The following is a 17,251-nucleotide window of genomic DNA, read 5'->3' on the forward strand; positions in this document are numbered from 1 at the left end:
CAAAATTACTGTGTTCCTTATGTTGGAGGTTCATGTATCTCTTCTCTGCAGAGAATGAATGTCATTGATGTAGCCAGATCAAGCTAAAAATCATACTGAGTCTAGCAATGCAGAACAGTATATGGTGGGAGCCAACGGAGCAGGTAAGACATGGTGCTGGATCTGCAGGAGTGAGGGTGTGCACTGTGTAAGATGAAATTGCTCTAACCATCACTATTTTACATTATAATACTTATGTGTCTGAAGGATTGACCTCTTTGTGTTTCTGTTAAATCTCTGTAACTCATATTGAAGGGCTTCTGTAGGTAAATGAGGATGTTTCTGAGTCCCTCCAACCTACTTTTTTGAATATTTGTTCATGCTTGTACCATTGATGCTGTTCTTTAACATGATTTGTGTTTCTGAGGTGTATGATGCGCATACCTGACTTCAGGAGCTCACGTAGTTGTTTTATGCTTGAGTTATGGATACTTAGGGTAAACATTGCACAAATACAGTGCTAAAGAATGGCTGAAAAAATTGATGACTTTTTTTGTTTGTTTTGTTTTTCAGTTGCACAGTAAACTTCTAGAAACAGAGCGCCAGCTTGGGGAAGCCCACGGGCGGTTAAAGGAGCAGAGGCAGCTGTCGAGTGAGAAACTGATGGACAAAGAGCAGCAGGTGGCTGAGCTGCAATTAAAACTTTCACGTGCTGAAGAGCAGGTAGGGGCTTTTCCGCAGACTCTGGTTTCCTCTGGTTCTGATGGTAGCCTGCAGACACTTGTGATGTTGCAGTTTTTAAAGTTTGTCCTTACAGGAATTTCATTTGATTACTCTTTTTCAAATCTCACAGTGAACTTGTCAAAATCTGCCAAAATGCCACTTACATGACAGATTTTGTAAGGCTAAATGCCCACTGGATGCATGTGTGTTCATGGTGCTTTACAGATGAATAAAAGATGTGCTTTTTGCACTTATGAGCTTTGTCCAAAGATCTTAGGAAAAAAATACCTCGGTGTACCTAAGCCTAAAGTTTTGTGTATGGCTACTTTTGTGAGATAAAAACGCTACATGAATAAAAAAGTGAACATAACGGAGCAGGTCTTGGAGAGTTAATAGCCTGTGTGGGGTGGATGGGCAGAAAACACTTGCTTTATTATTTTTTGTTTGTTTTAATGAGTATCTTGTATATATTGCTGATTTTCTGCTGCCTCTATGGGGATTGGCCAAATGACTGAGTGGTATGTTGTCAAAACTTTAATGCTTTTCTGTAGCTAATTTTCAAAGCCTTGACCAGTATAGAGATGGAGAGGCTGCTAAACTGAAGTTGCTACTAAAACTGCTAATAATAGTAATAATAATGTTGCTTTACAGGTGTCTATATTATCAATCATGTTACATCTTAACAACTATTGGAAAAAATGTACTAAAAATCTCTTATGATTTTTTGAGAGCAAAATTACATATGTCTGAAAGTTGGTTTGTAGTTCTCACTTGTGGTATAGCATCTCACCTATTAATGGTAATGAATGCTTTGGTTAGATTTTGATTCTTTAACTAGCATTACACACTATACCAGTTTTCATAGACTAAAATCTTATATCATTAGAATGAACATGGAACACTGTTGGCATACAGAATGGTTCTTGTCTTATTTGGTTGTTTATTTGGTTTTTGGTTTTGTTTCAGCTAAAGGAAAAAGCAGCAAATTCCACAGAATTGCAACATCAATTAGATAAGGCGAAACAGCAGCACCAGGAACAGCAGACACTTCAGCAAAATACTACAGCAAAACTACGAGAAGCCCAGGTAACATAGTTATGTATCCTCATGTGAAACTGTATTTCAGGATTTCATTATTTTAAATATGTTTTCTCTGTAAAAGTGACTTGCATGACTTGTTCTAGTTTCAATAAATTAACTTGCAAATCTAGAACAGAATATACGGAAAGTGTTTAATTAATTTATTCAACATTTTATGCATTAGGAATAACTTCTAAGGTCCTTATAATTAAGGAAGCTATTATGCGATTTTCTAGAATGATTTGGAACAAGTTCTACGACAAATTGGAGATAAGGACCAAAAAATTCAAAATCTTGAGGCTTTGCTTCAGAAAAGCAAGGAAAACATCTCTCTGCTAGAAAAGGAAAGAGAGGATTTATATGCAAAAATTCAAGCTGGCGAAGGAGAAACTGCAGTACTTAACCAGCTACAAGAGAAAAACCATGCATTGCAAATACAGGTAAAAACTTGGAGAATTGTTTCGTTTCTTTCATTGTCATTATTGAATCTTGTTTCCTTTTCTTCTGTCTCATAGATTTGACACCAAACTTTTCTATATTTTGCTGTTTCTTTGATACTTTAAAGATCTTACTGTAAATTATTTCACAGGACTTGTGTTTTGGTGACTTCTTTGCGATCAGCATAAGGGAAAGAATTCCTAGATATTTCCTATGTACAAATGCTAGTAATATGTGCTTACAAATAATTTTTGGATATATATACATTTTAGTTTCTCTTATTTTAAAAACAAGTTTCATTCCTGCTTTCAACACCAAATGCACTTTAGCATGCTTCTATTGTCTCCTTAATAGTTTGTGTTTGTTGCAGTAAGGCCAAATTGATGATTCTGTTTCGCTTCCATTTTCATGTGGTAACCTGTGCAAACTCTGGTAGTGTGTGCAATATAGCTTTACTGTAATAGCTTAGAAAAAGAAATGTGATAGTTTTGTGTCTCCAAAGCCATGATAAGACATGCTAGAAGTCAAAAGATTAATTACTTCCTCGAACATGCTTTTCCAGCCTTTTCTTCTTCTTACCTCCTTTTTTTTTTTTTGCCCTGCAGGTAACTCAGCTGACAGAAAAGCTGAAGAATCAATCAGAAAGTCATAAACAAGCCCAAGAGAATCTACATGAGCAAGTGCAGGAGCAAAAGGCACATCTAAGAGCTGCTCAAGACCGTGTGCTTTCCCTGGAAACAAACATCACTGAACTAACCAGCCAGCTAAATGAAAGTAAAGAGAAAGTTTCACAACTGGATGTACAGGTAATGGAACTCTATACTATCTGGTAATGATAAATGCTGCTTGTGATTTCCATATTCTCTCCAGAGGACGTACAAAGCAATTTGGGAAAAAATTGCGTGTTTCTACTAACAGACGAATGAATTAAAATAAGGCAGTTAAAACTGAGGAAAAGGTAGGTGGATTTGGAATAGCAATAGATGGCAAATTTTGCCTTTTGGTGGTGTTATGGTCTGTATTGTTTTGAGACTTTTTTTTTTTTTTAATTAAAAAAAAACCCCAACATTCATAATTGAGTTGGGAAAACCTGTGCTCAAGCATGTCATGTTGTATTTGTAGGATTAGTCATCCAAAACCCTGTTCTTATCAGTCCTGGATTCTGTGTACCAGAGTTAAAGTCTTTCAAGTCACTAATATCTTCTTGTTGCCTAGAAATTTCCTCTGCTGCCGTCTTGTCGAAAAACAAAAAAGCTGTGGGCCACCTTGATGTCAATTTAATCCAATAAACAAGGCAATTCCTCAGTGTGGACTCAGTGTGGACTCTGCTACTATTAAGTGCTGCTTAAGCTAAAAGCTGCTAATTATGCTCAGCTCTCCCAAAGAATAAATAACATCTGATAGAAGTTCTTGCTTCGGTGCACTTGGAGCAGCTGGTGCTGTTGTTGGATTAGCACACTGGGGTGTCTTTTGAATTAGTGTTACTCGGTTTCCGAACAGGTCTAGGAACTTCTTCCTACATGGAGCTTTGTGATGTTTTCATTGGGCTTCGCTACACTATCTGGGCTGTTTTTTCACCAAGATATTAGAACTAGAACTGAATGATCTATGGGGTGTTGTAACTGCTTTTTAAGGCAGTGTGAGCTTTCCTTACATACAGTCTTCAGTGAAACAGCGTTTCTACTAGGGAGAAAAACAGTAAACTGCAATAGCAAGTGACCCTGAACATTGCATCTGTGCACCAACACCATTATACCCACCTTTTGCATTTTCTTTTGCTGGGTGTTTCGAAAGGAAAGCAGGTTGCTCCCTAACAGGCACATAGGAGCAGAGAAAGATAGTATGCATGCAGAAGCATATTTTGGTTGTTTCTTTTTCTTTTTGCTTTCAAAAATGTGGAGACCCTTAAATGTGCATGTAGTCTGAGGACATCAGGGTGTGCAGGGGTGTGAATGCAGTAAGTCTATCCCATTGTTCCTTGTTAGTAAGTAAAAATGTTTTCCTAGAATAGAAGATGAGTGGGACTGGTTTTTTGTGTGTGTGTGTTTTGTTTTGTTTGTTTGTCTGTTTTTTTAGCTCAAAGTAAGAACTGTGGCTTAATATCCTGATATTATCCTTGAAAATATTTCTTCCTTTTTTTTTTTTTTTTTTTAAGTAGCACATGAAAACTAATGATTTTACTATTAAACTTACTGATGAATATAAAAAAAATGAGCTACAGTAAAATAGAAATTGTAGTGAAATGCAACTTGTCTTTCAGGTAAAAGCAAAGACTGAATTGCTGCTTTCAGCAGAAGCATCAAAAGCTGCTCAAAGAGCGGATCTTCAGAATCATCTCGACACTGCCCAACATGCACTGCAGGATAAGCAACAGGTTATGAGCAACATATAAGCAGAAAGTTTCTATCTTACCTGATAAGCTAGTTAAAAACATAAGGATAGTCTGTTTACACACTACGCATATGCATATGCATTTGGAAGTCATCATTTATGATATTTTAACCACATGCTATGTATTCAGTTCTTTTTGCTGTGGTCTGGACCAGATAGATATATTTTGCAGTGTAAAGAATTTACTTAGGAATCCGCTCCTTGCTGTAGGATTATGGTTCAGAATCTAAGCTGTCCTGTTTAGGTATAATTCAGTTCTCACCTGTATGTTATGAGGAGAAGATTGTAGAATGCCCTGGATACAAGTGAAAACTCATAACTCTTCTTGCAGGTTCAGATAAATTCAGAATCAGATGCCTGTATTCAGAAATAGTTACCTGTGTGCCAACTGACACAAAAAACAAAAGACTGTTGTTAAAATGGCATTTTTTAATGTTTGTTAATGCCAATGAAGCATTCCACTGACTGCTGAATCAAATATTTGCATTGTTAGAATTATTGCTGCTGTGGTCTTCGTGGAAACATCCAGCAGATGCTAATATAGCAGCATATTTTTTAGGGTGGGAATGTAATTAATTGCTATAAACAGAAGACCTCTTTTTGCAGCTATTAAATAGTTAATTAATAAATAAATCAGCTTGGTTGGAGATCAATGAGTTTCAATGTAGCTGTCACCTTAGTGATATCTCTTGCAGAAATTACGTTGTTTTGTGTTAAACCAAATGGTTTGAAATCATCTCTGGTATGTGGAGAACTGACTGTTTCCATGGTATTGACTTTCCTCTTCGGTGGTGCTTGATTTCATGAAGACAGCAAAAATTTCCTCTGAGGTTTTGTGGCGTTACTTTCTAGTTACTGTTGTACTAACTGCAGGATCTAGTACGTTTATTACCTACAGTTCCTCTTCCATTTATAACTTAAAACACCTTTGCTAAGATTTAGCCCACAGGCTGTGAAGTTTGAGAGAAATATTGAGGCTTTAAAAGAAATTTAATCAGTTTAACAAAGAGAATTTGTGCACGTGTTTGTGTTTCTCCTCAATTTCCTGCCCCTCAAAATTAAAAAGAAACATTATTTTCCTTTTAAATTTGAACAAGTTAGATCATTTGAAGCACATGTGACATTAGTCATTTCTGGATGTTATTTAAAGACTAACAACCCTCATATTTTTATTTTACCTCAGGAGTTAAATAAGGTCAGCGTTCAGTTGGATCAGGTTACAGCTAAGCTGAATGACAAGCAGGAATACTGTGCTCAGCTGGAAGCCAATCTTAAAGAGTACAAAGAGAAACATCTTTATTTAGAACAGAAAACTGAAGAGCTTGAGGGGCAGCTTAAGGTTTGTATTAAAAACAGTCTCTGAGCTTACAGAAACTGGTGTTCTTTCCTGTTTGATAGTACGTCATAAAAGCTGTGCTCAAATTGTGGGGGAAGGATTATAACAGTACCAGTAGGTTTTCTTTTTCACTAGTGTATCCTGATCCACCTTTAATCCTTTTTGTTTTTCTTCTTCCACGCTAGCATATCATACTCAGAAGGGAGGTTTAGGACATTGCCATTATACTGTAATTTTCCTGTACATGTGCTTCCACCAACCTCTGTTCTACCTGTAAAGTGTTATGAGAGAGCATGAATACTCACCAAAATGAGAGCCTTTGAGTTCAACCTTATAGACTTGTGGTAGCAAGGAATATGTGTTACATAGCCCAGGTTTACACTACCTGGTTTAATGTATTTCTAAAGCCTTTCAGTAAGCTTCTACAGAGGGTTTTTATCAAGACTTCTTTTTATTAGTGTTTTTCTGCTAACTTGATCTTGAATTTGGCATTCCATTTCTGGAATCAGTTGTTTTTTTTTTAAAAAGTACACATAATTCTGGCAGAAGGTTTGCAGAACCTTTTGGTGTTTTGAAATGCTAATATTTTCAGTTAAGGAGATGAATTAGTCCTAATGTTTGGGAGCTTTTAAATTTGGGCTTTAACCTTTGTTCAATATTAGTTGAGCATTCTTGGTGGTCAGAATTCATGGGTCATAGGAGCAATGCAGAATTCATTTTGCAGTGGTGTCTGTCTGTTTTGAGGGAGATTAGAAGTCTTTATGCTCAAGGCTGAGTGGGGTGTTTTTCTTAGCTTATGTGCTCTATAGAAGAGAAGGAAGGTTGTTTTCCCCACATGAAATTTTTAATTCAGTGCTATTAAAAAATAAAGCAGTCAGACATTTGCGTTATTAACATAATTATTTTGTGCTTTCATCTCTCTCTTCTTTCATACACTTTTTTTTTCCCTGCCTGCTTTCATTTGTGTTTTTATTTGCCATCCTTTTGCTAAAATTTCACAAGTAGCCAACAGACACAAATGGTTGGGAGGAATACAGTGCATTCTTGCACAAGATTTTATGAGGTTCCTGGTAGCTGAGGTGTGAAACTGAGCAGGCTTGTTGATGCTGTCAACAGGAATGCAATTCTGTGTAAAATCTTGGTGTCATCACCGTTCTTTGGGATCATTCCAGTTGAATGCATGGTATTAAAAAAAAAAAAAAATAGAAACCAAAGAGCCCTTAGGAATTTTCTCAGATAAACTTGGACATTTTGGTTTATGACCACTGCATGAAAGCAGAAGTGCCTGTAAAATAACCAGTGTGTTGAAGGGTCTGAGCAGTGCCCATCTGCTCAATACTCCTGTGTTCTTTATACTCCATGTAAATGAACAAGTACCTTCTAAAAGCAAAACAAGAAAAACCTCTTCCAGGTGAGTGTAGGATTTCTTTACAGCTCTAGTTTGTGTCTTTGTTTCTGTTGTAAAGAATGTCAGAGTTCCTGGGATATGTAAATCATCAGCCATTTGAAACTGCTGAAATGCCTCGGTGGTGGCTGAGATCCCAGCCCCAAAGCTGAGCGCTGTGTATGGCCTTTTTGTGTTTTGGATAGGCATTTGAAGATTTCTGCATTTTATCTGTTACTTTGCAGTAAAATGTCGGCTTGGCATTTAATTTTAAAATCTTTTACCAAAACAGATCACTTCTGGTGGAGCAAGAGATTTGCAGCAACTAACTAATGAAAGATAAACAGCAAACTAATGAAAAATATAGATGGTGTGTGAGAATTGTGGCCCCTTTCTACACTAAATGCTACTCACAGGCTAGATGACTTCTTCTTTTTGTTGCTATTTTTGTTTTGTTGGTTGTGTTCTGATGTCTCTATGTTTTTTATTTTTCTATCTCAGAAATTTGAAGCTGATGTTCTTGATGCTAAAGCAAGCAAAGAACAAACTCTTCAGGAGTTACAGCAGCAGCGCCAGCAATATACAGAATTAGACCTCCGAACAGCAGAACTGAGTAAACAACTTGAAGCAGCAAAAGAAGCGTATGCATTTCCTGTGTTGCAGGACTTAAAACTAGAGTGGTTTGGACTAGAGTTGAAATTTTATTCTTCTCTCCTGTGATTTCTCAAAATCATAGATAAAAGCAATATATTCTCTCTGCTACAAGAGCCCATTTACATCCCACCTGTTTTCTTTCACTCTGTATTCCATGCAGATTCCATCTGCCATGTTGTCTCATGTGAATCACTGCTGTGATTCAGTACACTTCTTCAGTTTATTCTTTGTGATTGTTTTCAGCTTAATAGCTGAACAGTCTGAAGTACTGAGGCCCATCTTTAAATATCCACAGCTCTGTAACTTTCAATGACTAATTTGTAATTTATGCATAAGGGCTAGTTTCTGTTTGTAACATTTGAGGAAGAAAAATCCGTCTCAAAGTAGAATTTAGAGATGCTGGGATGTCTTCACTGGAGAGACAAAATGCCCATGTTCTAGATGAAAAAGGCATACTTTGAAGTAGTTCTACAGTTAATATATTAAATAATAGAGACATTTAATGATACAAAGAAACCTGTGAAGAAGGATTTTAAAAAAGCACACTTCATTTTTCTCTTTTTATTTGCAGGTTGTCTAGTGCTAAATCGGATTTACAGAAGAAATCTGAGGCCCTTGAACAAGCGAAGCAGCAAATTTCAAAGCAGGAGGAGGAAAAGACCAGCCTCAAACAAAACCTTGAGAAATCAAATCAAGATACAAGTAAACAACTCAAGGAATTAGACTGTAAAATGCAAGCAGCGACATCAGAGCTGCAACAAGTGAAATTAGAGAAGGATACTCTGTTAAAAGACCTTACAGCTACCAAAGACAAGCTCTCAAAAAGTTCTGAATCCTTCAAAAAAAGAAAGGAGGAATTAGAAAAAGAAATACAAAAAGGAAAAGCAGCTGTGGCAGAAATGGTTAGTAGTTTCTTTCATTAGACATTGTTTGTTGCAATTACAGTCTGATGAAATGACTGTTTTCTCTCTGAAAACAGTGTACACACAATGACAACGCATGGAAATTAATTGCCTTAAGGAAAAAGAAATGGTGATTTTTAGTTGTTCGTACATGTAGCCTACCTTAAAATTTTTTTGTCTGGATATTTGCCCTGCTAAATGTCAGTCATATCATACAACAGGATCCGTTTTTCTTTGCTGCGTGCCTTTAATATGGTGAAGAAAACCAAGTGAAGACGAGTGGAGAAACAATTTGATGGGAAATGTCCCCTTCTTTAAAAATACATCAGCCTTATTATTACAAAACACAGTTTAAAATCCTTTGCTGAAGTATCAGCATATTGAAGATGTTCTTGTGAGGCCATTTTCATTTCCTTTGTAGAGTCTTTTATATAGATCCTTGCTGTGCACTTGCCTAGACACACTGGAAGGCTGAGTTCTACAGACAGAGTGACATCATCTGTCATTTGGGGAAGTGTCTCGCTGAGGGTGTTATCAGAGTAGTAGAACTATTTGAATTTCAGAGAGGTCTCAGGGTGATACAGGAACAAGTGCTTGACCACCATAGCAACCTACTGTGGTAATGAGGGTGAACACTTAGTAGCCTTGACATACATTTTTTTCTACTCTCTTTTGCTTTATTGGTGGTGTGAATCAACACTGTATCAGTACATTTTATAGATTTTCTTACACAGTTGGTGCCACCCCTGCCTCAGACATAGCAGAGGTATTTTTCTGTTTCCCTTCTCATCTTACATGTCACCATTTCCCAGAACCCATTCACAACTGCTTTTATTCTGATCTAAAAATAAAATCTGCTCCTAGTTAAAAATAACATTTTTCCTTTACTCTTTCACCTTTTTCAGATAAGTCTTTTTGTTTGCTTGACTTAGTTACTGCTGTTTAAATATTTGTTTCTCCTAAAAACTTGAAGATTTTCTCCCCAATTTAGACTTAACGATAGGAGTCCAGATTCTGCATCTAATTCTGCAGCATTTGGAGGCTTGCCACTGACTTCAATATGTCATATTTGGCCTTAAAATGTAGTTATATTTGCATACAAATCCTCCAAATGTATTGGTTTGTGAATTTTAGAACATCAAGAAATTTTGCATCCCGAGGAGAGTGATGAGGCTACAGCTACAAGAAAGAGAAGGGCTGCAAACCGCACCTTCAAACAGGGGCACTGTCCCTGGTCAGAAAAAACTCTTTGGCACATGGCTGCATTTGTTAAGTATGGGGTATCAGCTGTGTTCAGCTTAGTTTTACCACTTTTAAAGTTTTGAGAAGTTTTTAGCTGAAAATATGTCTGCAGCTGAGAAGGGAAGCTTTTCGCTGAAAAGGAAAGCATCACTTTTCAAGGCTTTGTAGATCCTGCAGAAATACTTGGTACCTGGTCCTAGAAGCTCACAGGATATTTGCTTGTCTTCTGTTTCTTAGGAAAAGTCTTACCAGGAAGTAAAACACCAGCTCCAGGCACAAACAGAGTCTGTAGCTAAAGAGAGGAATGAATTGAAAAACTCGCTGGAAAAGAAGGAGGGGGTAAGCTGTCCACTTAGTTGCAAAAATCTAGAAAACAGTCATAATACACATTTAAAAGATTAATTTTCAGTTTTACATGCTGGGAATGATGAGAGATAAAGAGGTTGCAGTTCTCAAATTGGAACCTACCTGAGGCACTGAAAGAAGGTGATATTAAAATTTCCAAGATATTAATACGAAGTTTTAAAATACAGGTTTTACTCATACCTTTCTGTGTCCCACATACCTTAGCAGGTGATTCTAGCCCTTCAGGTTTTTTCATTAGTGAAACAGTTACTTTGTATGACCATGCCCTCATTTTTTCTTTTTTGATAGTTATGGTCTGTGAACAATAAAAGGTGTTCTTTTGCCTCCTTAGATCTGTTTTAGTCTCAAGCCTAATCAGTCTGTTCTCCATGTGGTTGACAGGACTTTTTCAGATATCCTTGAAGGATTTAGTTACTTTTGCAAACTGGCGTAATTGGCTATGAGTGCATAAGGACCAAATATACTTTTTTTTTTAAAGATGAGCATTCAGACTGCAAAATCAGGTAGTCCAACTGGCAGCCTGAAGCCGAAATCCACTTTCAAGGATTTCTTTACCCAAGCTGTCACCTGTTCCCTAAAGGAATCAGAAAAGAGGTGATCAGTGGACACAGTTTGACAGGCTGTGATGGACTCTTACTCTGTAAAAGAGTGTTTGTGGATGGACAAGTGTGATTGTAATTGCTCTGTGACTCCTCCTGCTACTCCCCTGGCTCCTCTCTCGTTTGGCAAAAGCACCATGGTGCTGTGTGGCAAGGGCAGGAGGATGAGGTTGGTATTTGCTACAGTTGGCAGCAGGAGAGCCCAGACCACCGCTGGCTGGAGAAAAGTTGCCTGCTCTTACTTTTGAATGGTGAACAATGACTGAAGTTGCTCTAAGGGTAGGAAGTTGGGAATAACAGATGATTTTGATGTGTTTTAGTAGCTCTTTAAACCTATGTGCCAGTGTTGCACCACCTAGCTCTGAAGCAGAAAGTAGCTGCAGTGGTACTGTGGGATGATCTGGTTCTCTGTGCAAGAAATAACAGCAGCATGCTTGGAAGCTGCTGCAAATAATCCGCAGCTCTTTATAAAAACTTAAGAGTGTGCATACTGGACCACAAGAAAGGTGTAGCTTGGTATCTGGTTTCTAGCAGAGGGAAATAGCAGGTGCCTAGAGAAAAGCAGAATAGGGCAAGCCTTTCAAATTCCTACAATCAAGGCATTCTCTCCAACTTGTAGCAATCTTTCGGGAGGTAATTTTCTGAGGCTGTATCTTCAGCTTTAACAACTTTGACCAGTTTTTCATCTGTGAAGCTGTTTGTTTTTTGAACCCTGTAATTGGTCATCCATGTGGTTCAATAGGCAGTTGTACAAATAGTGATTTAAATTAAAATTATATACAGTTATTTACTATTTTTGAATGCAGATTTCTAAGCAGTTGTCGATAGAACTCGATTCAGCACGAGCGCAAGTACTGGAAATTCAGGGTCTTCTGAAAGAGAAAGAGAAAAGCGAGCAACATCTGCAGGGAAAGCTGAGAGAGCTGAAGGAGTCTTTTGAGCAGAAGAAAAAACATAGTGAGACACTGCAAGCTGAATTAAAAACGGCCCTTCTGGAAAAGGTAAGAATAACCTCTCTTTCTCCTTTAAGAAAACTAATGTGAATTTCCCTGATAAATGCTGCAGCTTTTATGTCAATGTATTTGTTATAAACAGCTCTTTGCTGTAGTCTTGTTGGAAATTATAAGGTCAGGATGTGGAAACAAGGTTTGCAGATGCTGTTGGAAATTGAAACAACAACAACATCAAAAATAACAAAACCAAATTAAAAAGAACCAGTGCTGAAATATGGATTCTGTAGGAAATGAGTTGCAATAAACCAATAAAAATGGCTAGTTTGTTTATTTTGCTTCAGGAGTATGCTATGAGACAAGAGCTGCCCTTTTCTCATAAAGCAGTAGTTTTCTGAAGGTAGTTTAGACAAACTCTACAGTGTTTTGGAACATCCATGGCAGCTTTAAACCAAGTCTTCTCTTACTATACCAGAAGAATTTCTCTTGAGTGACAGTTTGAAACTCATAAACCATAATGGAAAGAGTTCAAGTGTCTTACAACATTAGGGAATGTTGTGTTGTGTGCCATGCACTGTTAAATGTTGCTCCAGCTTTGGCTGCCCTATGCTACGTGATCATATTTGTGCTTTAGTCAGACTGGAAACTTCAGGACTTGGAAACATACTTTAGATTTTGAATGTTTAGTGTTGATGTGTTAGACTTAGTCTTCTGACATGAATTATATTTTTTGTTAAAGTATTTACAAAATATTACTGTAAATTCATAAGCATTAGATTGCTGAACTGCTATTTTGTAAGTGGAAAAAAAATTCTCATCTTACGGTTGAAATACAGTTTGTTGAAATTATTAAACTTACTTTACTGTCTGTAACTTTAATTGAAACTTCCTATGCTTATGTTTCAGGCAGAACTGGAGAACAAACTGCAACAACAGTCGATTTTGTCAGCACAGGAGCTTAAAGCAGAGAAAGCCAAACTTGCAGACTTACAGAAGACCTATGAAAAACATAAAGAAAACATGGAGAAGTTGCAGCTGGACCTTTATGGGAAAGAGTCTGAGCTGCTGGCAACCAGGCAAGACCTTAAGGTACTTAGAGTAATTTTAGTGTCATATGTGACTTAGTACATCTTTTTATATCCATTTTGAAGGCCAAGGAACCGTGCAAAAAGTTATATAACAGGGAAAAAAGTTATATAGAGAATTTAGTGTTCAATCCCTTGCCCTGGGACAGAGGACATCCTGAAACTAATTTAGAGCCAAGGGTATTTGCCAGCTTATCTAAACTACCCTTGCATTTTTACAGGCGCAAAGTAAAAGATTTGGTTTTGTATTCTTTCAAGAGTTATTTTTTCATGTTGCTTTTTCTTGTTATATATTGTAACTTTCAACTAATTTAAACAGTGTACCTAATTAGGGCAAAGTCTCTGCCACCAGGTGAGTAGGTGCTGTCTCCTAGATGATTTGACTGGAATTTTAGTTGGCAAATCTTTTACCACATCCTTGCCCCTTCCTCTTCTTCCTGGCTGATTTTCCACATTTAAGAGATGTCGAGCTAATAGGAACAGCAGATTTAGGGACCTGCCTGGAATACAGGTATCTGAACTTAGTCCTTGAAGTTTTTGCTGTTCCTAAGCTGTGCTAAGCCAATGCTCCAGTTAGTCCCAGGACATTCTGTGCTGCAGAGACAGGCTGTCTGCTGGCAAAATGTGGAGCTTTGGCACTTTTCACTTGAGATGAATCCCACTACAGCCTTGTCTGTGTCTGTCTGACGCTGTTGTTCGAGGCTCTTCTGAAGTTTATGGAGAGAAATAGGCACTTTGGGAGGACAGATCATTTGATCTGTTTTAGATGTCAGCTTCTGTTTGCTTTGTTATGTATAAAGGGAGCCTTTGGTGACTGCTTAGATTTCAGAGGCCCAGTGGAGACCTTTCAGTCCCACCCCTGAAATCACTGTAGGTTTTGTGGCCATTTCAGGGAGGCCCATGTGAGCTGTGGAGCCCTAGGCAAACTCCAGGTTCAGGGTTATTTTAAGAAAAACAGAAATAGTTCCTTTACATATAGGCCATTGAGTTTTATTAATCGTACTACTCCTCTATAGCATTGGGTTACCTGCCATGTTTTCCTGCATGTTACAGCAGCTTTACTTATCAGCTAATCATACTTATTTGCTTGGTTGAAGCGCTATATCAAAGTGTGAAGAGCTTTAGCATGACTTACGGTTAGTTACTACAGCACATGTATCTCTGTGAGCTGATTTCCTGCAATGCATTTAAATCAGCGCTTGGTAATGCAGTGACCCATAAAAGCATCAGATATGCTCAATAACTGGGTTTTTGGGCATAGTTTTAAGTATCGCTTGTTACAAAAATAGCTCTGAAGAAGTATTATTAAACCATTTTGATGACTTCTGGCAGGTATAAAATAGGACAGTAAGCGTCCCACATGCTTTTAAAACCTGAATGGGGATGGTAGCAAGGGAGAGAGAGACCATGCATGTAAAAAAGATATAATAAACTGATGGCAATGGGTAAACAAGATTTTCAAGATGGGACAGTCAGGTAACTTGATTTATTATCTAAGTCTCTGTGGAGCCTAGAGAGCCTGAGGAAGATTGGGGTCCTCAGTACTAAAGTGATGTACCAACTTGGAGGCTGTTTGCTGATTATTTTTTTTTAAACTTATATTAGTTGCTGTTAGTGAGGTCTGCTTGCCACCACTTTTTTTCTTTAAAATGTAGAAGAGGGAACAGGTGAGGAACAGATCTTTAATTGTGGAGGTGCTGCCTTGTTGCAATGTTAACCTAAAGAAGCAGTGATAACTTGTCTTAGAAGACTGCAAAGGAAAAAGGAAGTTCAGAAAGCCTCAGCATGATACTGTTAAGTCTGGAGACCTGAATATCAAAATACCACGCAAGTCAGGAGAACTTTATGGTAGAGTTTCACAGTCCAATTCAAAGTCAGTCATCTGGAGTGTTTTGTTACTTTGGAGTTACTTAATAAAAGTAGATAATTGGAGCCAGAGCTGTGGATTTTGGTTAAAGTTTGAAGCTGGTGGGTGGGTGGAGGTTCAGACTGGTCTTAATCATATTAGTAGGCAGTAGTAGAACTTTTTAAACCCTGTATGTAAGAGGAGCTTTGGTGTCTTTCAGTGTAGGATTTTTAGCAGAGAAATGAGCTCCCTGCAGAGCTGTGTGGAGTCAGCACAGTTTGAAGCCCAGCGTTGCCCAGGCCAGGCTGCATCACAAGATCCCAGCAGTGCTGGGTTTTCTTTCGTTAAAAAGGGAAAGCTTAAATATTCCCGTGTGGTGTAGCACCACGCTACTGGTGAGGCCCAGGTTTCAGGTGTGGGGATAGATCATAAAAGGCTGTACAGGGTGTGGGTGAGTAGGGTGGTAGGTCTGGTTCCTGGGAGGGGATGGCAGGAGCTGGGCTGAGCACCGAGCACCATCTGCTGGCACCTGTTTGGAATATCGCTGCTGGGATGGCCGGCTCATCTCAGGCTGGGAGGCTGTGGGGGGTTGGAAAGTGAGCGAATGCTTTTGCGTTTTGCACTTGGAGATACGGGGTTGCATGAGAGAGAGATGTAGAGTGAGCAGTTGCTCACTGGAGCACTGTCAGCATCACTGTCAGCATGACTGAAGAACAAAACACCCCCTTAAAATCCTGGTTTCTGGTTCAGCAAGAGAAGATCCTAGCAATGTAGCTGTAGCCAGGTGCAAATTGGTTAAACATTCACAGAGGAAAAGTGAGAAGTGTTGTAATAAATTCGGAGGTGAGAATGTAGTTATAATGTTGTCTATACTCTTTGCTGCAGATTTACTTTGTTTTAAAAAATGCACCGTCTGTAACAGTAATTGAACTCACACATTTTTGTCTCTGTGACAAGAAAAAGAAACTGGGCAAGATTTGAGTGCTGGTAAAAGCTACAGTTTTTGATAAAAAAAGAATATATATAACAAAAAAAGAATACTGTTAAATATTTGTGTGTATATGTAGACACAAATTATGTATACACAAATATATATATGTGTATATATAACATATTAACATTTTTATATATGTATGCCCATGCATTTTTTTTTTAATGTGGAAAAGGCTGTTTTTATATAGAAGAGCTAATAAAAATGCAGAACTGTTATTTTTGCCTTGATTTTGAGTTAGTGCAAACATACTTTTTGTGAATTCTGGCCTCCTGAGCTCTGCCAGATATCCTTCATTCTTGGCATTTGTGCTTTTTGTAGTCAGTCCTGGTTTCCTCTGTGTTCTCAAAAGAATGTTTCTTTGCCTCCAATGTTGGCATCACTGTCAGTGTATCTCCAGTGGGCGTTCTGGGACAATATTCATGCTGCCAAACCTCAAGTCTTTAAGTCAAGAGCCTAAATTGGCTACAGTCAGTCTAACCCTTTTTCTTAGGAAGTGAGGAGAGATCAGGTGTCTCTGAATAATTTTTTGTTGCTCCTTGTGGGCTGGAGTCAGGGAGGCGGGAAGATGGGACACAAAGACTTAAAATGCTCATTTGTGCACCTCGCTTAGGTGGAAGGAATCCAGGTCCTAACACCCAGCTAATTCTGCTGTTGGCACTGTTATTTGCACTAGAACAGCCCAAGTTGTACTAAATCAGACTGTGATATTTTGTTATTTATTTACTTAAACTCTATACTAGTCATCCTAAGATCTGGTTTTATTTACAAAAATTAACTACAGATTGCCTTCTTTTCTTCTGAGTGTGCCTTTTCCATACGCTCAGTTTTGTCTGCCATCTCAAAGAGCAATCTGATGATTGTGGGTACCTTGTTGGGAGAACACCTATTGTATTCTGGGAGCAATTGTAAAACTGCGTGATAACTAAATAAGGTAAATGGCATCAGATGTTATTGAGAGGTGATTTTATGTTAAAGATGCCTCAGCATTCCAAAAGAATCAGGCTGAATTACAGTCTCAGTGGAGACTGAGCTGGGAGCAAGGATAATAAATGGAACATTTAACGTGTGCCCAAAGATTCCTGCTCATTTTGAAAGGTTGCTGGGGGGGACTTCTGAAAGAAAGGCATAAATAGATAGAAGGTGCATTTACTGTTAAAGTTATATTGAATGGTTTCCCAGTTAACATAGATAGCATCATTATTAATCACAGCACAATTAAGAGGCACATATGTAAGTTATTGTATGCTAAATTGTATGCAAAGTTCCAAGTCTCTTATATGAG

At 38.0% G+C, this 17,251-nt stretch overlaps 1 protein-coding gene across 5 annotated transcripts in view; it reads left to right on the forward strand.

Moving 5' to 3' along the window:
* Positions 1–17,251, forward strand: part of EEA1 (early endosome antigen 1) — a 77,792-nt gene that overhangs the window by 45,384 nt on the left and 15,157 nt on the right. For all 5 annotated transcript variants that reach the window (XR_014184642.1, XM_082058640.1, XM_082058641.1 and 2 more), the window contains 11 exons: positions 553–702; positions 1,669–1,788; positions 2,019–2,222; positions 2,826–3,026; positions 4,481–4,594; positions 5,795–5,950; positions 7,833–7,972; positions 8,557–8,887; positions 10,367–10,468; positions 11,901–12,095; positions 12,951–13,133. Coding sequence is in view for 4 of the 5 variants with exons in the window: in XM_082058640.1 (XP_081914766.1) it covers positions 553–702; positions 1,669–1,788; positions 2,019–2,222; positions 2,826–3,026; positions 4,481–4,594; positions 5,795–5,950; positions 7,833–7,972; positions 8,557–8,887; positions 10,367–10,468; positions 11,901–12,095; positions 12,951–13,133 (1,896 nt within the window). In the remaining variant the exon portion in view is untranslated. The remainder of the gene's footprint in view (positions 1–552; positions 703–1,668; positions 1,789–2,018; positions 2,223–2,825; positions 3,027–4,480; positions 4,595–5,794; positions 5,951–7,832; positions 7,973–8,556; positions 8,888–10,366; positions 10,469–11,900; positions 12,096–12,950; positions 13,134–17,251) is intronic.

The sequence above is a fragment of the Streptopelia decaocto genome, assembly GCF_964273445.1.
Source record: "Streptopelia decaocto genome assembly, chromosome: 1".
Classification (NCBI taxonomy): domain Eukaryota; kingdom Metazoa; phylum Chordata; class Aves; order Columbiformes; family Columbidae; genus Streptopelia; species Streptopelia decaocto.